We start from the raw sequence: 18,194 nt of genomic DNA, 5'->3' as shown, positions 1-18,194 counted from the left end.
TGAAGGTATGCTATATCCCAGAGTAGCTGGTCAATGAAGTCCTGAAACCACAGTGGGGCTCAGGAGAAAGGAGGCCCAAAATCCAAGTCATTCCAGGATCCATATGGCAAGCTTTTTCCATTTCCTAGTTAGTTACATGTTTAAAGGATGCTTTTTTGTTATATTATTTTGGCTGAGGTGGGGCAACTGGTTAAAACCATTTTGAAATTGCTTGTTGACCTAAAAAGAAACTGAGGATAAATACATTTAACAAAGATTTATGGAGCCAATATGACGATTGCAACTAGGGAGACACATAGATCAGGTCACCCTGAGAAATGGGTTCTGAAAAGGACCAGCAGAGCTTGCATTTTATAATCACAAGAAGGGGGAAGGGTCAAAGGAAGAGAGAGAGATGGAAGGCCCCACCTACTTACTTCATCAGGTTTTCTATTGGTTGTACAGGACGTATAAATTTGGGATTGTTACTAGGTTACATCTTACAAGCAGGGATCTAGGATAAGGGTTATGAGAAGCATTCTAGGTTATTTTTTATGGCTTTATGGTGCCAGTAAGCCTGCTTCCAAGTAAAAATGGTCTTATGACAATGTTTTCCAGGACGGGTGGCGGTGACTTATCCCAGATCTCCCAAGGGACTATAATTTAGCTGACCTGGTCAGAGTAGAGTTTTTGGTTATCATGCTTCATGTTAAAACCCTTTGAAACATGACTTGGTACCTTAAACACCATTATCTGTGTGCTGAGGGAAATGCAAGGAGACTTTTACAAGAATCTTGTGGATGTCCATAGGCTAAGAATAAAGGTTATTATTTTGGGTTTTTATAAATGGAGGATAATCAACACCTTGTTCAGTGATCTGTTGAGGCAGATGGATCTACATTTAATTGACAAAATTGAATAACTGCACTTCAGGCATTAGCCTAAGGCTCCATCTTAAATTCTTTCCCACCCAATGATAGTCACAAATTAAGCTAAAGGAGTCAGTCTTCATTATACTATAAGCTCTTAATTTTTCTAGATAGCCACATATTTGCTTTACTTTGGCTCTTTTAAAAGTTTAAGTTATCTTATTAAATTTTATGTATCCTTATAAGAATACGTGTAAAAAAATTACTATCTCCCAGTCACATTGCAAAATTTACTAAGAAACAAACTAAAACATATAAAAAAAAAAAAATCCTTCCCAGAGCTGCAAATATGTGGTGCTAATGAGCACAGTAGAGAAAACTGCCATGGGTTGTACCCAGAGCAAGGAGAACTGAATAATGCATGAAATGACAAATCCCAGGCCACAGCCAGAAGAAGGTTCTTCATAGCTTGCTTAAATATTCATTTTAAACATAGTACAAAACAAGGTTTTTTGTTTTTTTCTTAATTAGCCTTAGAAAAAGGAAAAGTCAATGTGTTTTCAGAAATCATATTACAGCAAATAAAAAAAATCTTTTAACATTAAGTGTTAAAATCTCTCTCCCCCCCCTTTCATTTTAAAACATTTCCTCATTTTGCCTCCTGAAAATATTGCCAGCTTTTCTGAGCCTAGAGATATTGCCTTCTCAAATTTCTTAGGAAAAAAGAAAAAGCAAAAAACTAGCTTAGCAAGTATTTTGTGAACCCACACATCCACGGAAGTGCTAGATGTTCTTTTTAGATCTGTCCATATCATTCATGTACCAAGTCAAACATATCTATGGTTACTGAAGGAAACTCCTTTTTATAAGTAAACCTTCTTTGTTTTCCCTACTTTAGCTCTTTTTATCCTCATGATTTATACTGAGCTAGATAAAACCGTTACCGTTTTTCATCTTCCTTCCTTTCTTCTTTCCTCCCTCCCTCCCTTCATTCCTTTTTCGCACCCCCACCCTTCCTTTATTTCTCCAAAGAGGAACAAACAATTTCGAGTTCAAATAAATTGCATTGCATGAATGGCCTGCCAGCGAGGTGAGTCGGTAGGAGTGGTCTGACCTGGGTGTAGGCAACAAGGTTGTCTGTTGTATGTAGGGAATTTAAGGCTGTAATAAAGGCAACTAAAAGTTGGTCTGCTGTTTATCATTACGATTTGCTGGTAATTCTAAACAATGCCAGTGATAAAATACTCCTACTGGAGGGACAGACCACTCCATCCCCACCCCCAACTTAGTCACTCCTGTATTCCATTACTAATAATCAAAGGACTCTTTTATAATTTCCCTTTGAACTGGTATGGTAGTCTTTGGTTGTATGACTCAAACACAGGGAGAGACCACCAAAGAAAAAAGTGGGAGATTAGGTATATTAAACAAAAATTATGGGAGGCCCCTTTTTTTATTGGTTATGAATATTCATGAGATACAAAGCTGATTGTCACCCCTTGTCCCCAAGATGTGAAGGCCAGATCCATACTGGCAGCATGCCCATTACCACAAATTGCAATTGTACCCCATGTTCCCCACCGAATTATCCCCGACCTCCCTCCTCTTCCCCACTTCCCCACTCCACTTTGTATCCCTAGGAATGTTCTCTCCCTCTGCAAGTCCAACACACCACTGTGGTCTTTCCTTCCTTCCTTCTTTCTCTCTTAGCTCCCACTTTTGAGTGAGTACATATGATATTTATCTCTCTGTGCTTTGCTTATTTCACTCAACATAAGTTTTTCCAAGTTCATCCATGTTGTTGCAAATGGGAGAATTTCATTCTTTTTTATGGCAGAGTACTATTCCATGGTGTATATATATACCTTATACATAATTAGATAAGTTTCCTTATCCAATCATCCATCGATGGACTTTTAGGTTGGTTCCATGTCTTGGCTATTGTAAACAGAGCTGCGATGAACATGGGAGTGCAGGTATCCCTTTGACATGATGATTTCCATTCCTCTGGGTATAAACCGAGAAGTGGGATTGCCAGATCGTATGGAAGATCTATCTGTAGTTGTCTGAGAAACCTCCATACTGTTTTCCATAGCGGTTGTACTAATTAACAGTCCCACCAATGGTGCAGTAGTGTTCTCTTCTCTTCACACCCTCACCAGCATTTGTTATTCACTGTCTTTTTGATTATAGCCAGTCTAACTGGGGTGAGGTGGTATCTCGATGTAGTTTTAATGTGCATTTCCATGACGCCCAGGGATGTTGAGCATTTTTTCATGTATCCGTTGGCCATTTGTATGTCTTCCTTTGAAAAATGTCTATTTAGCTCCCTTGCCCATTTTTTAATTGGGTTATTTGTTATTGTTTTGAATAGAACTCCTGCGCTAGTAACCAACAGATCAGACCAAACCAAAATCTAGTCATATATTTAAAGTGCCACATAATCAAACTAAAACTTTCGGAAAGCAGATAGACTTTAAAACAGACCCCCCCCCCCCGTTTTTTTTGCCTGAAAACAAGAGATTCTAGCATAATAAGGAAGTCCTCTCATCCTTATAAAAAAGTAACTTGATGCTAATCAGTTTTTTTTCCCAATGTTCTGTTTCCCTGATCTCACCTTATAAAACCCACCATTTTATAAGTGGAATTTGAGACCAAATAAGTCCATTTACAATGATGACACAGAATGATATCAGTGCCTAAAATTTTGGCCAATCAAAATTGAGAGGTTGACCAAAAGGGCGGAATTGTTAGATTAAGTTTAACCTAAAGATTTCTTCAGACATAGTGAACTGTAACCTAACTTGATGTGCAAGCAGACTGTAACGTACTCTTGTAACAAGTAGCCAAGTCTCAGCCAATTGTAGGAAGCCAGCTGTTCTGTGCCTCACCTCTGTTTTCTGTATGTCACTTTACCGTTTTTTGTCTATAAGTTTTAGCCGACCTCACGGCAGCCGTGGAGGCATCTAAACCTGTTCTGGTTCTGGTGGCTTGTTCTTTGCTCACTTAAACTGTTAAATTTAACTTGTCTAAAGTTTTTCTTTTAAACTCAAGTTTAGCCATAGTCACTTTAAGTGGCTTACAACCAAAAAACCCTATTGATATATTTACATACATTCAAATTGCATGTAATCCTTACAACTTACAGGTGAGGTATTACATTGTCTCATAGACGAGAAAATTAATTCTCAGATGTTAAAGTATTTTATTCTTGGTTGTATACATAGGTAATAGCATAATTACAATTCAAATTTGGATTTGTCAGGATTTACATCTCTCCTATCATGTCACTACAAAAGCTTAGAAGTCCTTTCTTCAGGGCTACATGTTGCTTGTGTCTAAGAGATACCAATCAAAAACACCCCTTGCAGCTCCATAACCACCCACCCATTTGCTCATTTTACATGTTGAACAAAGAATATAGCAAGGTACACCACTGATACAGGGAATACGGAGCTGGTTCAGCCAGTCCTTCCTTCAGGTTGTTCGCATTCCTTTGACATGCTGATTTTTCAGTTTATAGACTCAAACAATATGGGAATGAGTTAAATTTAAGTAACATGGAAAAAAGCCTAGAATATAATAGTAAAGCCATATGGTTCATATAGAATAATTCCATTCAATAAATTAGAAATAGTTTACACTCAATTTAAAAGCCTTCAATGGAGTGATTCTTCACTGCAGTGACTTCTAGAGACACACAAAGAAAATAATTTTAATTTCAGTCTTTAAAATAAACAAAAGAGATGATGAAGTAACCTAGTTTCCCAAATTCTAATTATTTGCATATCACTCTCAAGATTTCTGCTGTATCTGTGCACCAGCTAATATTTTCTTCAAATCAATTTCTATTTATTGCTTTAAAATGTTTTAAAGAAAATTTTATATTGCTACATTAAATGAAAAACTGATAAATAACACTTTCCATAAATAGAAAGTAACTATAAAAATAAATACAGTGAAACAAAGATAATGAATCTTACCGAGATAGCATTGCAGTGAAAAGCTCTGAGCCTGAAGCCTGATTCACTCTGTTGCAAAGGAAGATTAGTTTGGCAAGTGTTGAAGACCTACTAGTTCCAAACTAATCTTCCTCTTAGAAATAATCAGAAGGTTTGAAAGAGAATGTGAATGGAAGTAATCTGTTCATTATATGATTCAGTACTATTTAATACCGTGTCACATCACATCACACATCCTCTTGCAGACCACACTGTTATGTATTCCAGGCACTTGGGGACATGCTAAGGTAGCACACAGTGAGTCGGGGAATATGAATGTATTGCGTGTGGAGAGAACTGTGGCAAGCGGCTTCCAGGTCTGCATCTGACATTTCCATTCATTCACTCATCTACTAACACATATTCAACACATCCCATGTGTCAGTCATTGTGCTCAGTGCTAGGGATTCAGTGGTAGACTCTCACTTCAAGGAGAAGGTATATTAAAGTGAAAAATACAATTAAATAAGCAAACTGTAAAGCACTGTATGAATTATAATAGAGGACCAAATAGACACTGAGTGCTAGCGTACTAGGGGGAGAGGTCATTTTCAAGTCTCAAGAGGGCACCTACTCTTTCACAATACCTAGAAGGTTTATTGTCCATTATGTGCTGTCATTGATTTCCCATTTCCTTTGGTTAGCCCCAGTTGAAAAATAGCTATTATATGAGAAATGGAAACCTGGAAGGTGCTTGAAGAAGAGAGGGAAACAGGAGCAAAGTATGGTGTGAGGAGGATAGAATAAAGTGACAGCCAGGAAGAACATTAGAGATTCGTCTAATCCTTTCCTTTTAGGAAATAGAGGCTTATGATTTCTTTCAAATGAGATTTAAAATGGACCTTCTGAAATATTTGGACCTCCTCCTATATTCTTTGTGCTATACCACATATAGAAGACAGGAATCCAGAGCGTCAAGAATATTCATGTTTGTTCCAAAAAGATAATCTACAGAATTCCTAGGAATTTAGTACCAAAACAAACAAACAAACAAACCAAAAAAAAAAACAGGAAAAGAAATGGAGTGTCTTGTGTGGTAGATAGTAGTGTAATTACCACATTTTAAAAATGATTGAAAGGGGGGATATTTAAAGACAAATGTAATTCATTTCATGGCACCTAAGATAAACTGTTGCATGAGCCATATGAGAAGACTTCTATTGAGAAACACTTATGGACAAATTAGCAAGAAAATATGAATGACTTATGATGGTTATCAAAACAGCTTAAAAGCTGATCAGTGCAAAGAGTTTTCTCTGTAGGACTATGGTTTTATCTTGTGGGAGAAATTTATTTTTTCTCTCCTATGCTCTTTGGCACCACTATATTGAGACTTTCTTTAAACTTGGAAAGACAAGGCAAGGGATAATTTCCAGCCATCCCTAGCCTTTGTGGACAGCTAATTTATTTAATTGCCTCTTTCTTCCTAATATTTAGGTGGTTATGAAACTAAGTATAAGGGAATTTACAGTATTCTCCATTTTCCAAGATCGATAATCGCTGGACCACACTGGTTAAGGAGGAAAGCCAAGAACCCTATTTTTTTGAACTTCACCCATAGAACATCACAGGATTACTCTGGGGCCTAAAACATGGAAATGGGGGACAGTAGTTTTTGTTGAAAAAGCATATTGCTGAATTCTACTATACAGAATTCTATGGTAGCTCTGGACATGTAGCATTATTTCAGCTGTACTGTCTTTGTATTCCATTCTATTCTTGGATGGTAAATACTATTTCACATTGTAAACCTTTCCCCCCCCCCAGAATTAACCCTTTCCATAACCAATGACACATTTTACTAAAGCATCTTGTTCAAAGAGTTCAATTGTATTAAAGATTTCCCCAGAGAAGCCAGAAGACATTGTCTTGAAATTAAAAAATATATCATCTTGCTATCTAAATTACTGAAAATAAACCATTTAAGTGGCCAATCTAGCTTACAGTTATGTTCTAGGCCAACCACCTTGATCCTTCATGGGAATGAAGACAAAATTTTACATACCTGTGAAGCTTGAGAGTGACAGTTCCGTAAACAGTAGCAAAACCGAGGAGACGGACCCATCTCAGGAGAATACAGCGAAATGTGCTTGGCTCAAAATACAAAATAACAACCTGTAGGATGAGAATAGAAAAACAGAGACCTTCGGGATCAATTGGTGACCCACAGACTAAAGTCAATATTTCATAATCTGATTTTTATACCTATGAATTTTAATATAAGCACATACCCATTTGAATAATTCTTTAAAATGTTATTTTGATCACTCATTGTCCAGATCAAAGAATGACAGTCTCCCTATTGCTTTCAAATAAAATCTGAATTCTTTAAATCAAACTTTTAGGAGTTTCTATCAACTGTCTCTAAGTCTTTAGTACGTCTAAACTTATCTCTTTTTCCTTCCCTACATGGGCAAGCCAGACTGGCTTTAATTGCCTGCTTATTCCCACCTCCACACATCTAACAAAACTTCCCCCATCTGAAACAGCCCTCACAAGATTACCCTGTACTGTACCCCACAATCCACCACTTCATATTTATTTTTTATTCAATGAATATTAAGTAAGCATTTATTATGAGCCAGGCACGTGCTAAGTGATGCTGATAGAAGACACAAAGGCCAATAACAAGAAGAAGTGAAGCACGTAAACAAGGAGTGGTATAAAGTAACACTGGTGCTGTGATAAATATTTGCTCAGTTTCAGTGGAAGCACGAAGGAACAAGTGGCCAACTCCAGGGGGACAGTCAAAAGATATTTGCAAGGCATTCTCTACCTTTCATATGCTACTATGTGGTTTTGAAAAAGTCCTCATAGAACAAGAATTGGTTTGACTCTGTTTAAGGAACCTTGTATTGTGCTAAAGGATTAATGCTGTTGAAAAATGGAGACTCATAATCTTCTGCTGGAGCAGTTGTCCTCAACCGATTTTGCTGAAAATAAATCCATAACAGAAATACACCCATTGCCCAAACCTTGAGTGTTACTTTCATTTATCATACCACAGATGTGTGTATTGCTGGGGGCCACAAGGTGGGTACTGACATTTTCTTGCTGATAATTTACAAATGGAGCCCCTTTCCCTAGCAGTACCAAGAATGGCATTACCTATAACTCTCTCCCGTTACTTCTCAAATATTTCTACTATATAAAGATGTTATATTAGGATTAGATTCTCAAGGAGTAGAGAAAACAATGGACAAAGTGTCAAGGAGAAATTAAAGGAAACAATAGGCATAGATGAGATGATGTGGCTTTGTGCACTCAAAGTCAAGTAAAAAAATTTCAACTTTATTCTTTTACCTAAACTTGGTACTTGTCTTTAATTTTCCAATTCACTGGGTCTATAGTGAAGATACAGACAAAGATTTGCCTTCAGGATTTAAATATTTGAATTCAGCAAAAAAAAAAAAATGTTTTAAAACCTCTTTTATGTACTATTAAAGCAAGTTAAAATTCTACAAATTTGTACTCTAAATTTTAGCTCATTAGACATATTTTCTTTGCACACGAGTCCAATAGTAATTACGAACTCTGCACAGCAAGCTTTCTTGCTTACTAAGAAATTTAAGCTGAAGGAAAAAAAAGGAAAACTTTGGGGAAAAAAACAAATAGAGAAACCTTGATAGAAGATTAAGGGATCCGGGTAGTGTGTGTGTTTCTTCCCAAGGCAGAAAGAAATGTCAGATTAGAGACTAGAGAGACAGGGATCTAAAGTCTAGAATGTATAAAATCTCAAATATTTCCACTAGAAATGGCCTTAGAAATTATTCTAGAACAGCAGATTTGGGGACTGTAAATCTTTCCATTCTACACTAAGCTCTGTTGAGGTAGTGAGGAGCAAAGGGGAACAACTGTAACACAGAAGTCCACATCATTTTTTAATTAAAAAAAAAAACCTACTCTTGCACTGTTTGGCAACTACTGATATACCTTCAAACTTTCATTTCACCCATGAGAAATTTTTGGACTTGTTCCTGTAAGTGAAAGATTGAGTCGGTCAGAAATAAATGAAAGAATAAAGTCAATTTTTTTTCAGCATACATGGATGAGTATAAGTTTAGAAAGTAATAAAAAGTGAAATTCTAGTGAACTTAATAAAATGTAGTATTAGAAACACTTCAGCAGATAGTGAACTGAACTCCTAGTTCGGATGTACCAGAGGCAGTGCAGACGGTGGTGAAGAGTACAGGTTCTGCATCTAATCTCCCTGGGTTCCAGTTCTGGCTCTATTCTTTGCTAGTTGGGTGGCTTTGACAAATTACTTAACAATGCCTTGCTATGCCTCAGTTGTCCCATTTTTAAAATGAACACAACAATGATAACACTTCCTCCTGGGACCATTGTGAAGGTTAAATGTGACAGTGCATGGTAAGCAGTCGAACACAGTGCCTGGTACAGTGAATATTCAATAAGTATTAGCTGATATTACTAGAAGAGTTGGTTTATGTTTTGTTCTAAAAGTTACCATTCTTACTGCAGTACAACTACATCCCATCATCTCAATGAATTCTTTTCTGATTGCTCTAGCCACTCCTTCTTTTGAATAGCTTTGATCACTTTTTGAGTTTGTACTTTTTCTGTTGTCTCTTACATCGTAGTTATCTCTATGGGTGTCTCTCTGAAACAAATGTGAAATTGGAGAAGGGCCCACTTCTCCCTATATTCTGTGTGCTTTGAAAACAGAAAAGTTATACACATGAAATATTTGCTCAATAATCTATTTTAGCTAATTTTAAAAAGAAATAAACTATTGGAAAACTCTGTTTAGAGTTCACTAATCATTGTGATTCTAATTCATATGCTCAATATGTACTTACTCTGTGTGAGGCAGTAAGGAATTTGGAAGCCATAAAAATAAATCAGATGTGGATTAGCTTCTCAAAGAAGTTATAATTTAGTAGACTGGTTATCACATGTAAATGATAAAATAATGGTACGATCATACTCAATACTCATGTAGCACTTACAATATTGTAGACACTAAACTAAGCATTTTTGCATGCATTTACTCCTCACAATACCTTATAAAGGAGGGAGTTTTATTTCACAGATGAGGAATGAGGCACAGAGAATTTAAGTGATGTACCCAAGGTCACATAGCTAGGAAGCGTCAGAGCCAGCATCTTAATTCAGGCAGTTTGGTCCCAGAGTTCATGCTTACTAGAACTGCATTGTCCTGCCTTTCTAAATGGCTCTACTATCTGGGGGAGGTGATGAAGGCCTTTATCCTGTGCATTGCATGATGATGAGGATTCAGAGAAAAGGGAAATTAATTTCAGTGCAAACAAGTGAAGTTATCACAGGAGGGCTGATGTCTGAGCAAGGACCTGAGGAGAAACAGGTTTCAGAGTGAAGGCGAAGAGGAAAGGAGGGGGGAGCCCAAGACAAAAGCATGTTGTGGGAAAGTTCTGGAGTGTGGAGTGCATGGTTACAGCCAGGAAGACATAAACAGGAGTCCTGAAAATAAAGATTTAAACAGAGGTGGGGCCAGATCATTGAAAGCTTTAAATAATAGGGTGAGGAATTTAGATTTTATTCCTTGTACTGTAGACACATCACTAAAATTCTCTGAGTGGAGATCAGAAGCATGTGCCAGGGATTCATCTTACACAGCAGCATGTAAGAAGATTGGATGGGCAATGGAAGGGGAGGAGACTGAAGATGAGAGGACCAGTTGGAAGAAAAGAACCTGAATTCATCATCTTCCCCACCAAATTTTTCCTTTTCCTATATTTATCTCAGCATCCTTCTTCATTCCAGCCCACAAAGGAAGGGATGTTTCTGATCACCTCACTGTCCTGCTTAAAACCTTTCAGTGGCTCTCAGTGCTTTTAGGAAAAAAAAAAAAAAAAACTATTTAAGATGGTTGGCAAGGCCCTTCACAATTGGAGCCAGCTTGTCTCCGCTACATCATTGCTTGTCACCCACCTGAGCCCTCTAGTCCTCCGGTTCACCCCTTCAGGCCTCAGCTTGAATACCCCTTCGTCTAGGAAGAGAAAGCCTTCCCTGTGGCTTAGCACACTGTCCCCACTTGTCAATCATCTCTTTCCTCTTGTGGATTGCGAGCTCTGTGATAGCCATGTTTATCTTGTTCACTTCTGTGACACCGGCACTAGCAGAGCACACAAGAAGAGCTCAATAAATATTTATTAAATGAAGGGAAAAATAAAGCTACAGGAAAACGGCAAAGAAAGATGTAACAAATGTAGTGAGAATGGGAATTCAGTCACGATCATGGGACTAGAGGAAAGAAGATGCTGAATCAAGAGAATTGGCCAATTATTTATTCAGTCAAAATAGAATAAAATGTTAAAGACAATGTGAAGATTTTAAGCCTGGTTGTATTGCAGAACAATCATCTTTGAAATGAAACAGAAAAAAGAAAAGGATGCGTAAGTCTGGGAGAAATGATATTACCTCTCCCTAGAAACTTCCCCACCTCTCCTTCATGTCGCAGCTCAGGACTGGCATCCACGACTCTCCCCAGCACCCCTCAACCAAGTTAGGTTTCCATCTTGTTTGCATGTTATTTACTCTTGTGGAATGCAGAGCTTTCCTTCATTGCACTCATCAATTATTATTTTGAAATAATTATTTCTATAATTCATTTGTTTAATATGTCTTTCTAGCTGATTTATAAGATGCATGAGGGCAGGAATTGTAACTGTCTTATTCATAATTGCACACCCATTCTCTAGTATAGAACCTGGCAATAGTAGGTAACAAATACAGGTATGTGGAAGGAACAAGATAAAAAAAAGGAAAGGAGGGAGGGGAGGAGAGAGGCAGTGAAGAGGGAAAGAAGATAATAAGTTTATTTTTGGATGTATTCAACATAAGTTGCCAATAGGACATCCAATTCTGGTCTCGCTTTGTCATAGTTAATATACTCTATAATGAGAAAGCATCAATAACAAAATCAAAAACAAGACTAGAAAGTTTCAATGTCTTTCAAATCCCAATGTTTGACCATTTGTTGTTAAATATAATATATCAACATATAGTTTAGCCTAACTATTATAAACAAATACTCCTTCCCAAATCCCAAGTTAATAACATGTTTTATAACAGACCTTGGTAAGAAAAGAAGGAATGGAGAAAACTTAACCAGTAAGCTGAAGAATTTATGAATGATGATGATAATACCGATACACTAATATAAGTCATTTTTATGTACCAATAATAACATTAGCTACTCCTGGCCACAGAACACACTGATCACTATGCTAGATACATTACCTATACTTAGGGTCCAAGATATATTTTATTTTCCCCAAGAGACTGTATCTTAATGAGCTTAACTAATTTGCCATGGTTATGAAAATAGTCAGTTTTTAAACCAGAACCCATGGAAAGTCCCCTTACTGGAAGAACTGCCTAAGGCATAACCCCAAAGTACATATTTCAGGGTAAAACTATCCCCATTCTCTTCCCAATACTAGAGCTAATGGTAGATATAAAGATACCGCATTTAAAGTGTGGGAAGCAGAGTATGTGTATCAGTCTTTTCATTAAGTAACCTAAGAACTGAAGAACATGCACAATTGCTGGATGAATGAACAAAAGGTATAAATGACAGGTGTTGTAAAATAAGACATCCTAGGTTAAGGGGAGTAGGGTGAGAGAAAAAGAGACATTCAGGGTCATTAAGAGAAGGTGTTACACCCAAACCACCAATTTTCTTTTACTTTAATATTTTTTCTTGGGGACTCACTACCATTTGCCTGACAGTTTGTTTCCCCCACTCTCTTTGAAGTTTAAGGCTTTTCTTTGTTTTTCTTGGCAGCTGGCCAGCATGGAGATCCAAACCCTGGACCTTGGTGTTACAAGGCCATGCTCTATCTGAGCTAACGGGCCAGCCCCACCCCACTCTCTTTGAGAGCAAGGCTTCAGTGTGAAGACTTAAGGTAGCTATACCTTTATGCGCAATTTAAGAGCTTGGTTCTTAACCTTGGGAAGTTTTTTCAGATTCTTACAAAGTTCAATCAGCTGATCTTATTGGTGGGATACTCCGTATTGAGTTTCCAAAAAGTATTTTTGTTGTGGTGATAGCCTTCCAAGCCTTGCCCTCATGTACAATCAAATCCGCACAGATTGTTCTCTCATTCCATCAAATGTGATTTTTAAACAGGTTTTAAAGTCTGCTTGATTGCTTGTTCTTATTGCATACTGAGCACAGCTAATGGAGGAGAAAAGAGAAACACAAAGGAAAAGACTAACAAGGCTTCTCATATACGTGCAATATAGAAGAACTTTTTGAAACAGAATAACTTTTTTACAAGTATAGACACAGCACCAGAGACAGAAAATTAACTTCCACAGTGTCTGCTCAGTAGATACAATGAATGCTTAGAAGGTACGTGATCAGAAACTATCACAGCCCAACTCTGCTCCCAAATCTCTGAGAATGAGATGTCTGAAGCTTTTGTTTTAGGCCTGATATTTTAAGAATCTGAGCAATAGTGTCGACCACAGCAGTTCTACTTTGCTAATTGACTCGTCAAGTGTATTTGCTTCAGTTTGGTGAAACTGGTTGTGAATTAAATCACTTTTATAGATGAATGAAGTTTTACATGCTTTCGGGCTTCTGTTAGTAGGGGTTCTGAGAACAGTTTTTTTATTGAAAAAAATGTACTGACTCAGATGACAATATTTTAGTTGAAGTTGTCCTTTAATACGGATTTGAAGGACTACTGGGGCTTCACAGACTCTCCACCATATCTGCAATTTCCTTCTGCTTCCTGCAAGGAAAGGGCTCACTAGTCAAATATTTACCAGGGCCACTCACCTGCCTCAGGTTTGCTATGCTGCCAACAATCTTTATGGACAAGTGAAAAATTAAGCTGATATCTTATCTTGATGGAAGACAGTCCACAAAGGTAACACTTGGAAATATCTAACATTAAAACCTACTACTTAATCCATCCAGGCTTACTATCTTTTGAAGCAGGAGGCTGGAAGTGAGTCACTCAGGCAGAGCTATGTACATTAATGCACTTTTATACAGGACTGTTTTTAAAGGGCCTTTAATCAAAGCCCTCAGTGTGTTCTGAAATCACTTTTTCTGTATTAGGCAATAAATATGATGCCATACATAGGAAATATTTACGATGAAAGTATATGTCCTGTGCATGTTTTATTATCTGGAGTTGGATTCAAAATCACAAAAAATAAAAAGTATTTTATGCAGCTTTACATTTATGCAATTAACACTCACATGTAAGGGGCTATGATTGTGGTTACATGTCTTTATACAACCATTGTCTAGAATTTATTACTTTGTACTTCGCTCCTCTTACTCCAAAACAACAAAAAAGGGATCAATTAATAGACTAAAAATATAAACTACAGAAGTAACTTTTTAAAAATTATAAGCTATACAAGTAAGATTTGGGGATTATTGTCACAGAAGATATGATGTTCCTGATACATCCTCTCCAAAATTCCCAATATAATACCCCTGAAAATATAAAAAGAAATTAAAAGGGGCCACAGCTCTAAACACTAAAGGCAAAGATGACAAGATCCCAAAGTCTTAACAGTGATTCTACTTGTTGCTTGGTAGAAGGTATAGAATTAAGAAGCACCTCTTAAATTAACACCAAATACCTCATTCTCTGAACCAGAATAAGATCTGAAACTCCAAAGACAGCAGGAAACGATTTTCATTCATATTCCTTGTCCCGGTCTAACTCTGAGACCCATAAGTTTTTATAAACAACACAAATTTTTAAAAAATCCAACTGTGCAGGAACTACACAGTTGTACATAGTTGTACACAGTTGTATTTCTCCATCATCCAGTTCTGGAGACTTCCAGTCCATTACTGCCCCTCCCCTGCCAGCTCCTCTCCTCTTCATCCATTCAGAGATTAGAGCACCCCTAGAGCACCCCGGATGCAGCATTCCGAACTGTAACACTTAGCTGCCTAAGGAAAAAGCACAGCAAGGTGAAGAGAAGCAGAGTGCATGGCGGGTGCATGACAGAAAGTCCAGTTACCCTCCCTGGTCTCAGTTTCCCCATCTCTCCACAAGGAAAGGCACTTCACTATTCAAGGAAATAGCCCTCTAACAAACATAATAAACATAGAAACACATGACTATTTTTTTTTTCTTAAACTTTTACAACCTCTCAGTCTATGTGTTCAAAAGAAATAATGTTTTGGTCAAGAATAAAGTATGGTGCATGACTTATGATAGATAATTCTTAACCTCCTTAACAATCATGCTCTCAAAAATAATAATGAATACGAGAAGGTTCTCAGAATTTATGTTTAGTGAAAAAATAAACAGCACATAAAATGTATATAAAGTATACAGTGTGATATTGGTTATACTTAAAATTTATGTGTATATATGAGTATATGTGTATCCTCCCAACACACAAATACATACAAATGAAAGTATACCTATCCCGTGCTTGTTGCCCTTTGTTTATTCCAGAAAACAAGGCATAAAGGAGCTATGCATATTAGCTAAAGGGGAAAATGTATTGTATTGTTTGTTCCTCTAAAGAAGTTTATCCAAAAATTATGTTCTTTATAATCACCAAAAAAGAAAAACAATGGGGGGAAAAAAAAAAAAACCCAAAGCTATGGCTCTGGCTTCCTCTTTTCCCTCCTGATGCTCTTATGAACAAACTGCACGTTGCTATGAGAAACACACACTAGTGAGCACAGTGATGAGTGTTGCGATCCAGGAATTACAGTTAACATTTTTTGTTTTGTTTTGTTATTATGATCAAATTGATATTTCCAAAAATGGGCAGTTAGGCTCCAGTTCAAAACCTTACTATAAATGTGATTAAGAAAGAGTTAACTTTCAATAATATAAATATATATGCCATTTTATATATATGTATGTGAGTGTGTGTGTCTATACATATTTCACAAAGTTAAAAGTGTTGATGGTGTTTTTCTGGTTTTAGTATTAGGTACTCATTGACATCTCAGTATTTTACACATTTCTATAAGAAAGGTTAATTTAAAATAGGAAACTACTCCAATATCTGTTACAGGTAATTGATAAATGGTAAATAATATATTTATGTCAAGATGCTGTCTAACATGTATAAGATCCTAAGCTTTAGGAATAAGATGATTTTATCAGGTACAATATGAGTATATTAAGGCTGAAACAGCTAAATAAATTGAGTCTTCAGAAATAACGGAAGTATGGAGAGTACAATATAATAATTCATGGGAATTACTTTGTTTTGTGTGGAAGGAATATACAGTGAGGCAGGGCCTCTGCAGATGATTGTGCAGTTTGTGCATTGCACCACTAACAAGGGTGACTTGAATACATTGTCTACTTTAGATTTAGGACAATCATTTTATGGCAGATAACAAAAAAGTAACTTGAGTCAGAAGAGTTTGGAATAGAAGTGGTGCCACTATGTGGGCATGGAGCACTCATATCTTGGCCGTAAAGAATGGTGCTTTTCAAATGCTCATGAGCATGTGAATCAGCTGGGGATCTTGTTAAAATGCAAATTGTGTTTCAATAGATTGGGAGGAGGCCCAAGATTCTGCATTTCTGACAGGCTCCCAGGTGATGTTGATCCTGCTGGTCCTTGGGCCACAATTTGAGTAGCAAAGGCTGGCTGAATTGGGCAAAACACAGAAAGTGAAGCCTAACAGCATAGGATAACTGAATCTTTCAGTTTAATCCATGCAGATAACAGAAACATAAAGATCTTTTGCATCTCCTCCAAATATGTGACTGCTGTGGGTCAAATGTGTCCCCCAAAATTTCACATGTTGAAAATTTGATCCCCATTGTAATAGTGATAAGAAGGTGGGGAATCCAATTATGGTATTCGAAAGGTGGGGCCTTTAAGAGGTGAGTGGATTGTGTGGACTATTCTCTCATGAAAGGATTAATCAATTCATGGAGTAATGGGCTAATGGTTTAATGTGTTATCAGGGAGTAGACTGGTGGCTCGATAAGGAGAGCAAGTGAGAACATTAAAAGCATTCTTCCCGCCTTCTTGCCAAGTGATATTCTGCATCACCATGGGACTCTGTAGGGAGTCCCCATCCAGAAGATAAGCCACCCTCACCAGATGTGCCCAATCTTGGACTTTCCAACCTACAAACTGTAAGAAATAAACTACATTTCCTTATAAATTATTGAGTTTCGGGCATTCTTTTATAAGCAACAGACTATGGACTAATACACTGACTAAAAGAAAGATGCAGGCATTAATGAGTTAAAATAATTGGTGGAGAGATAAAAAATGTATCTATTGAGAAATGGAAAAGTTCAGAAACAAATGAGCTTTGAATATAATTAATGACTTATTAATACAGCTTTTCTTTTTCTTTTTTGGATAATGGACAAAAAAACAGTGCAGGAGCTGGTAAATAGAGTGGTAAAGAAAGGCCATTAGAAACTTGGAAACTTTATACTATTTCATTCAGAATATAAAATATTTGCAACACATAGAAAGATTTGTTTTGATTGCTGACAGAATGACATACCTGCGTTAGATCTAAATAAAAATACACATACAGAATGAATTAAGTAGCTTAACTAAAATAACTTTATATAAAGGAGGCAGAAGAGATTCAATAAAACAAAAAATACTTTAAAAATTAAAGAAAATCTATTTGTAAAATAATGCAAATATGAATTACCTACCAGTCAGATGAAGGGGGCTGCAGTCTAATGCAGTGTACAAAACAAGGGATTTGGAGTTAGTTGCCCTAAATGCCAGTTTAGGATCTACCACTAATGAGACATATGACTTGGGACAAATCCCTTAAGCTCTCTGGGCATTGGTTTTCTCAATGGTTTAATGAAAATATAGCATTTGTAGAAGCACTTAATAAACCACAGAGCTACTGAGAAATGCCAGTTTCATTACTAACATATGAGAATTACTTTTGATATTTGTCACATTCGAATGAATCAATAATCTGTTTCATCTTCTATGTGTATCTTCAAATACTGACAAAAAAGAAGCTTCTGAATACTGCAGAGTTGGGAATGAAGGATATAGGGAGAGGAAAAGAAAAAAGACAAGGCAAATTGAGTTTCCTTAAAGCAGAAACAGAGCTGTGAATATGATGGATAAAAGCAAGGGAAGCAAGGTATATTTGTTATCTGTTTGTGTATAACAAATTACCACAAACTTAGAGGCTTAAAACAATACTCATTTCTTATTTCATTGTTTCAGTGGATCAGCAATCCAGACACTGCCAGCCTCAGGGTCTCTCACAAGACTGCAATCAAACTTGCTCGTGGCTGGGGTTTCATTTGAAGGCTTAACTGGGAAAGATACACTTCAAGCTCATGTGGTTGTTGGCAGGACTTTATTCTTTGAGGACCAAGGGAAA

At 36.9% G+C, this 18,194-nt stretch overlaps 1 protein-coding gene across 1 annotated transcript in view; it reads right to left on the bottom strand.

Annotated features, from left to right (window-relative positions):
- GPR158 (G protein-coupled receptor 158) overlaps positions 1 to 18,194 on the bottom strand; it is a 408,270-nt gene that overhangs the window by 43,938 nt on the left and 346,138 nt on the right. Inside the window, exon 6 of the mRNA XM_063101441.1 lies at positions 6,855 to 6,964. Within this exon, the coding sequence (XP_062957511.1) occupies positions 6,855 to 6,964 (110 nt within the window). The remainder of the gene's footprint in view (positions 1 to 6,854; positions 6,965 to 18,194) is intronic.

This window comes from Cynocephalus volans, chromosome 6 (genome assembly GCF_027409185.1).
Source record: "Cynocephalus volans isolate mCynVol1 chromosome 6, mCynVol1.pri, whole genome shotgun sequence".
NCBI lineage: Eukaryota > Metazoa > Chordata > Mammalia > Dermoptera > Cynocephalidae > Cynocephalus > Cynocephalus volans.
This window is presented reverse-complemented; position numbering and strand designations above follow the sequence as displayed.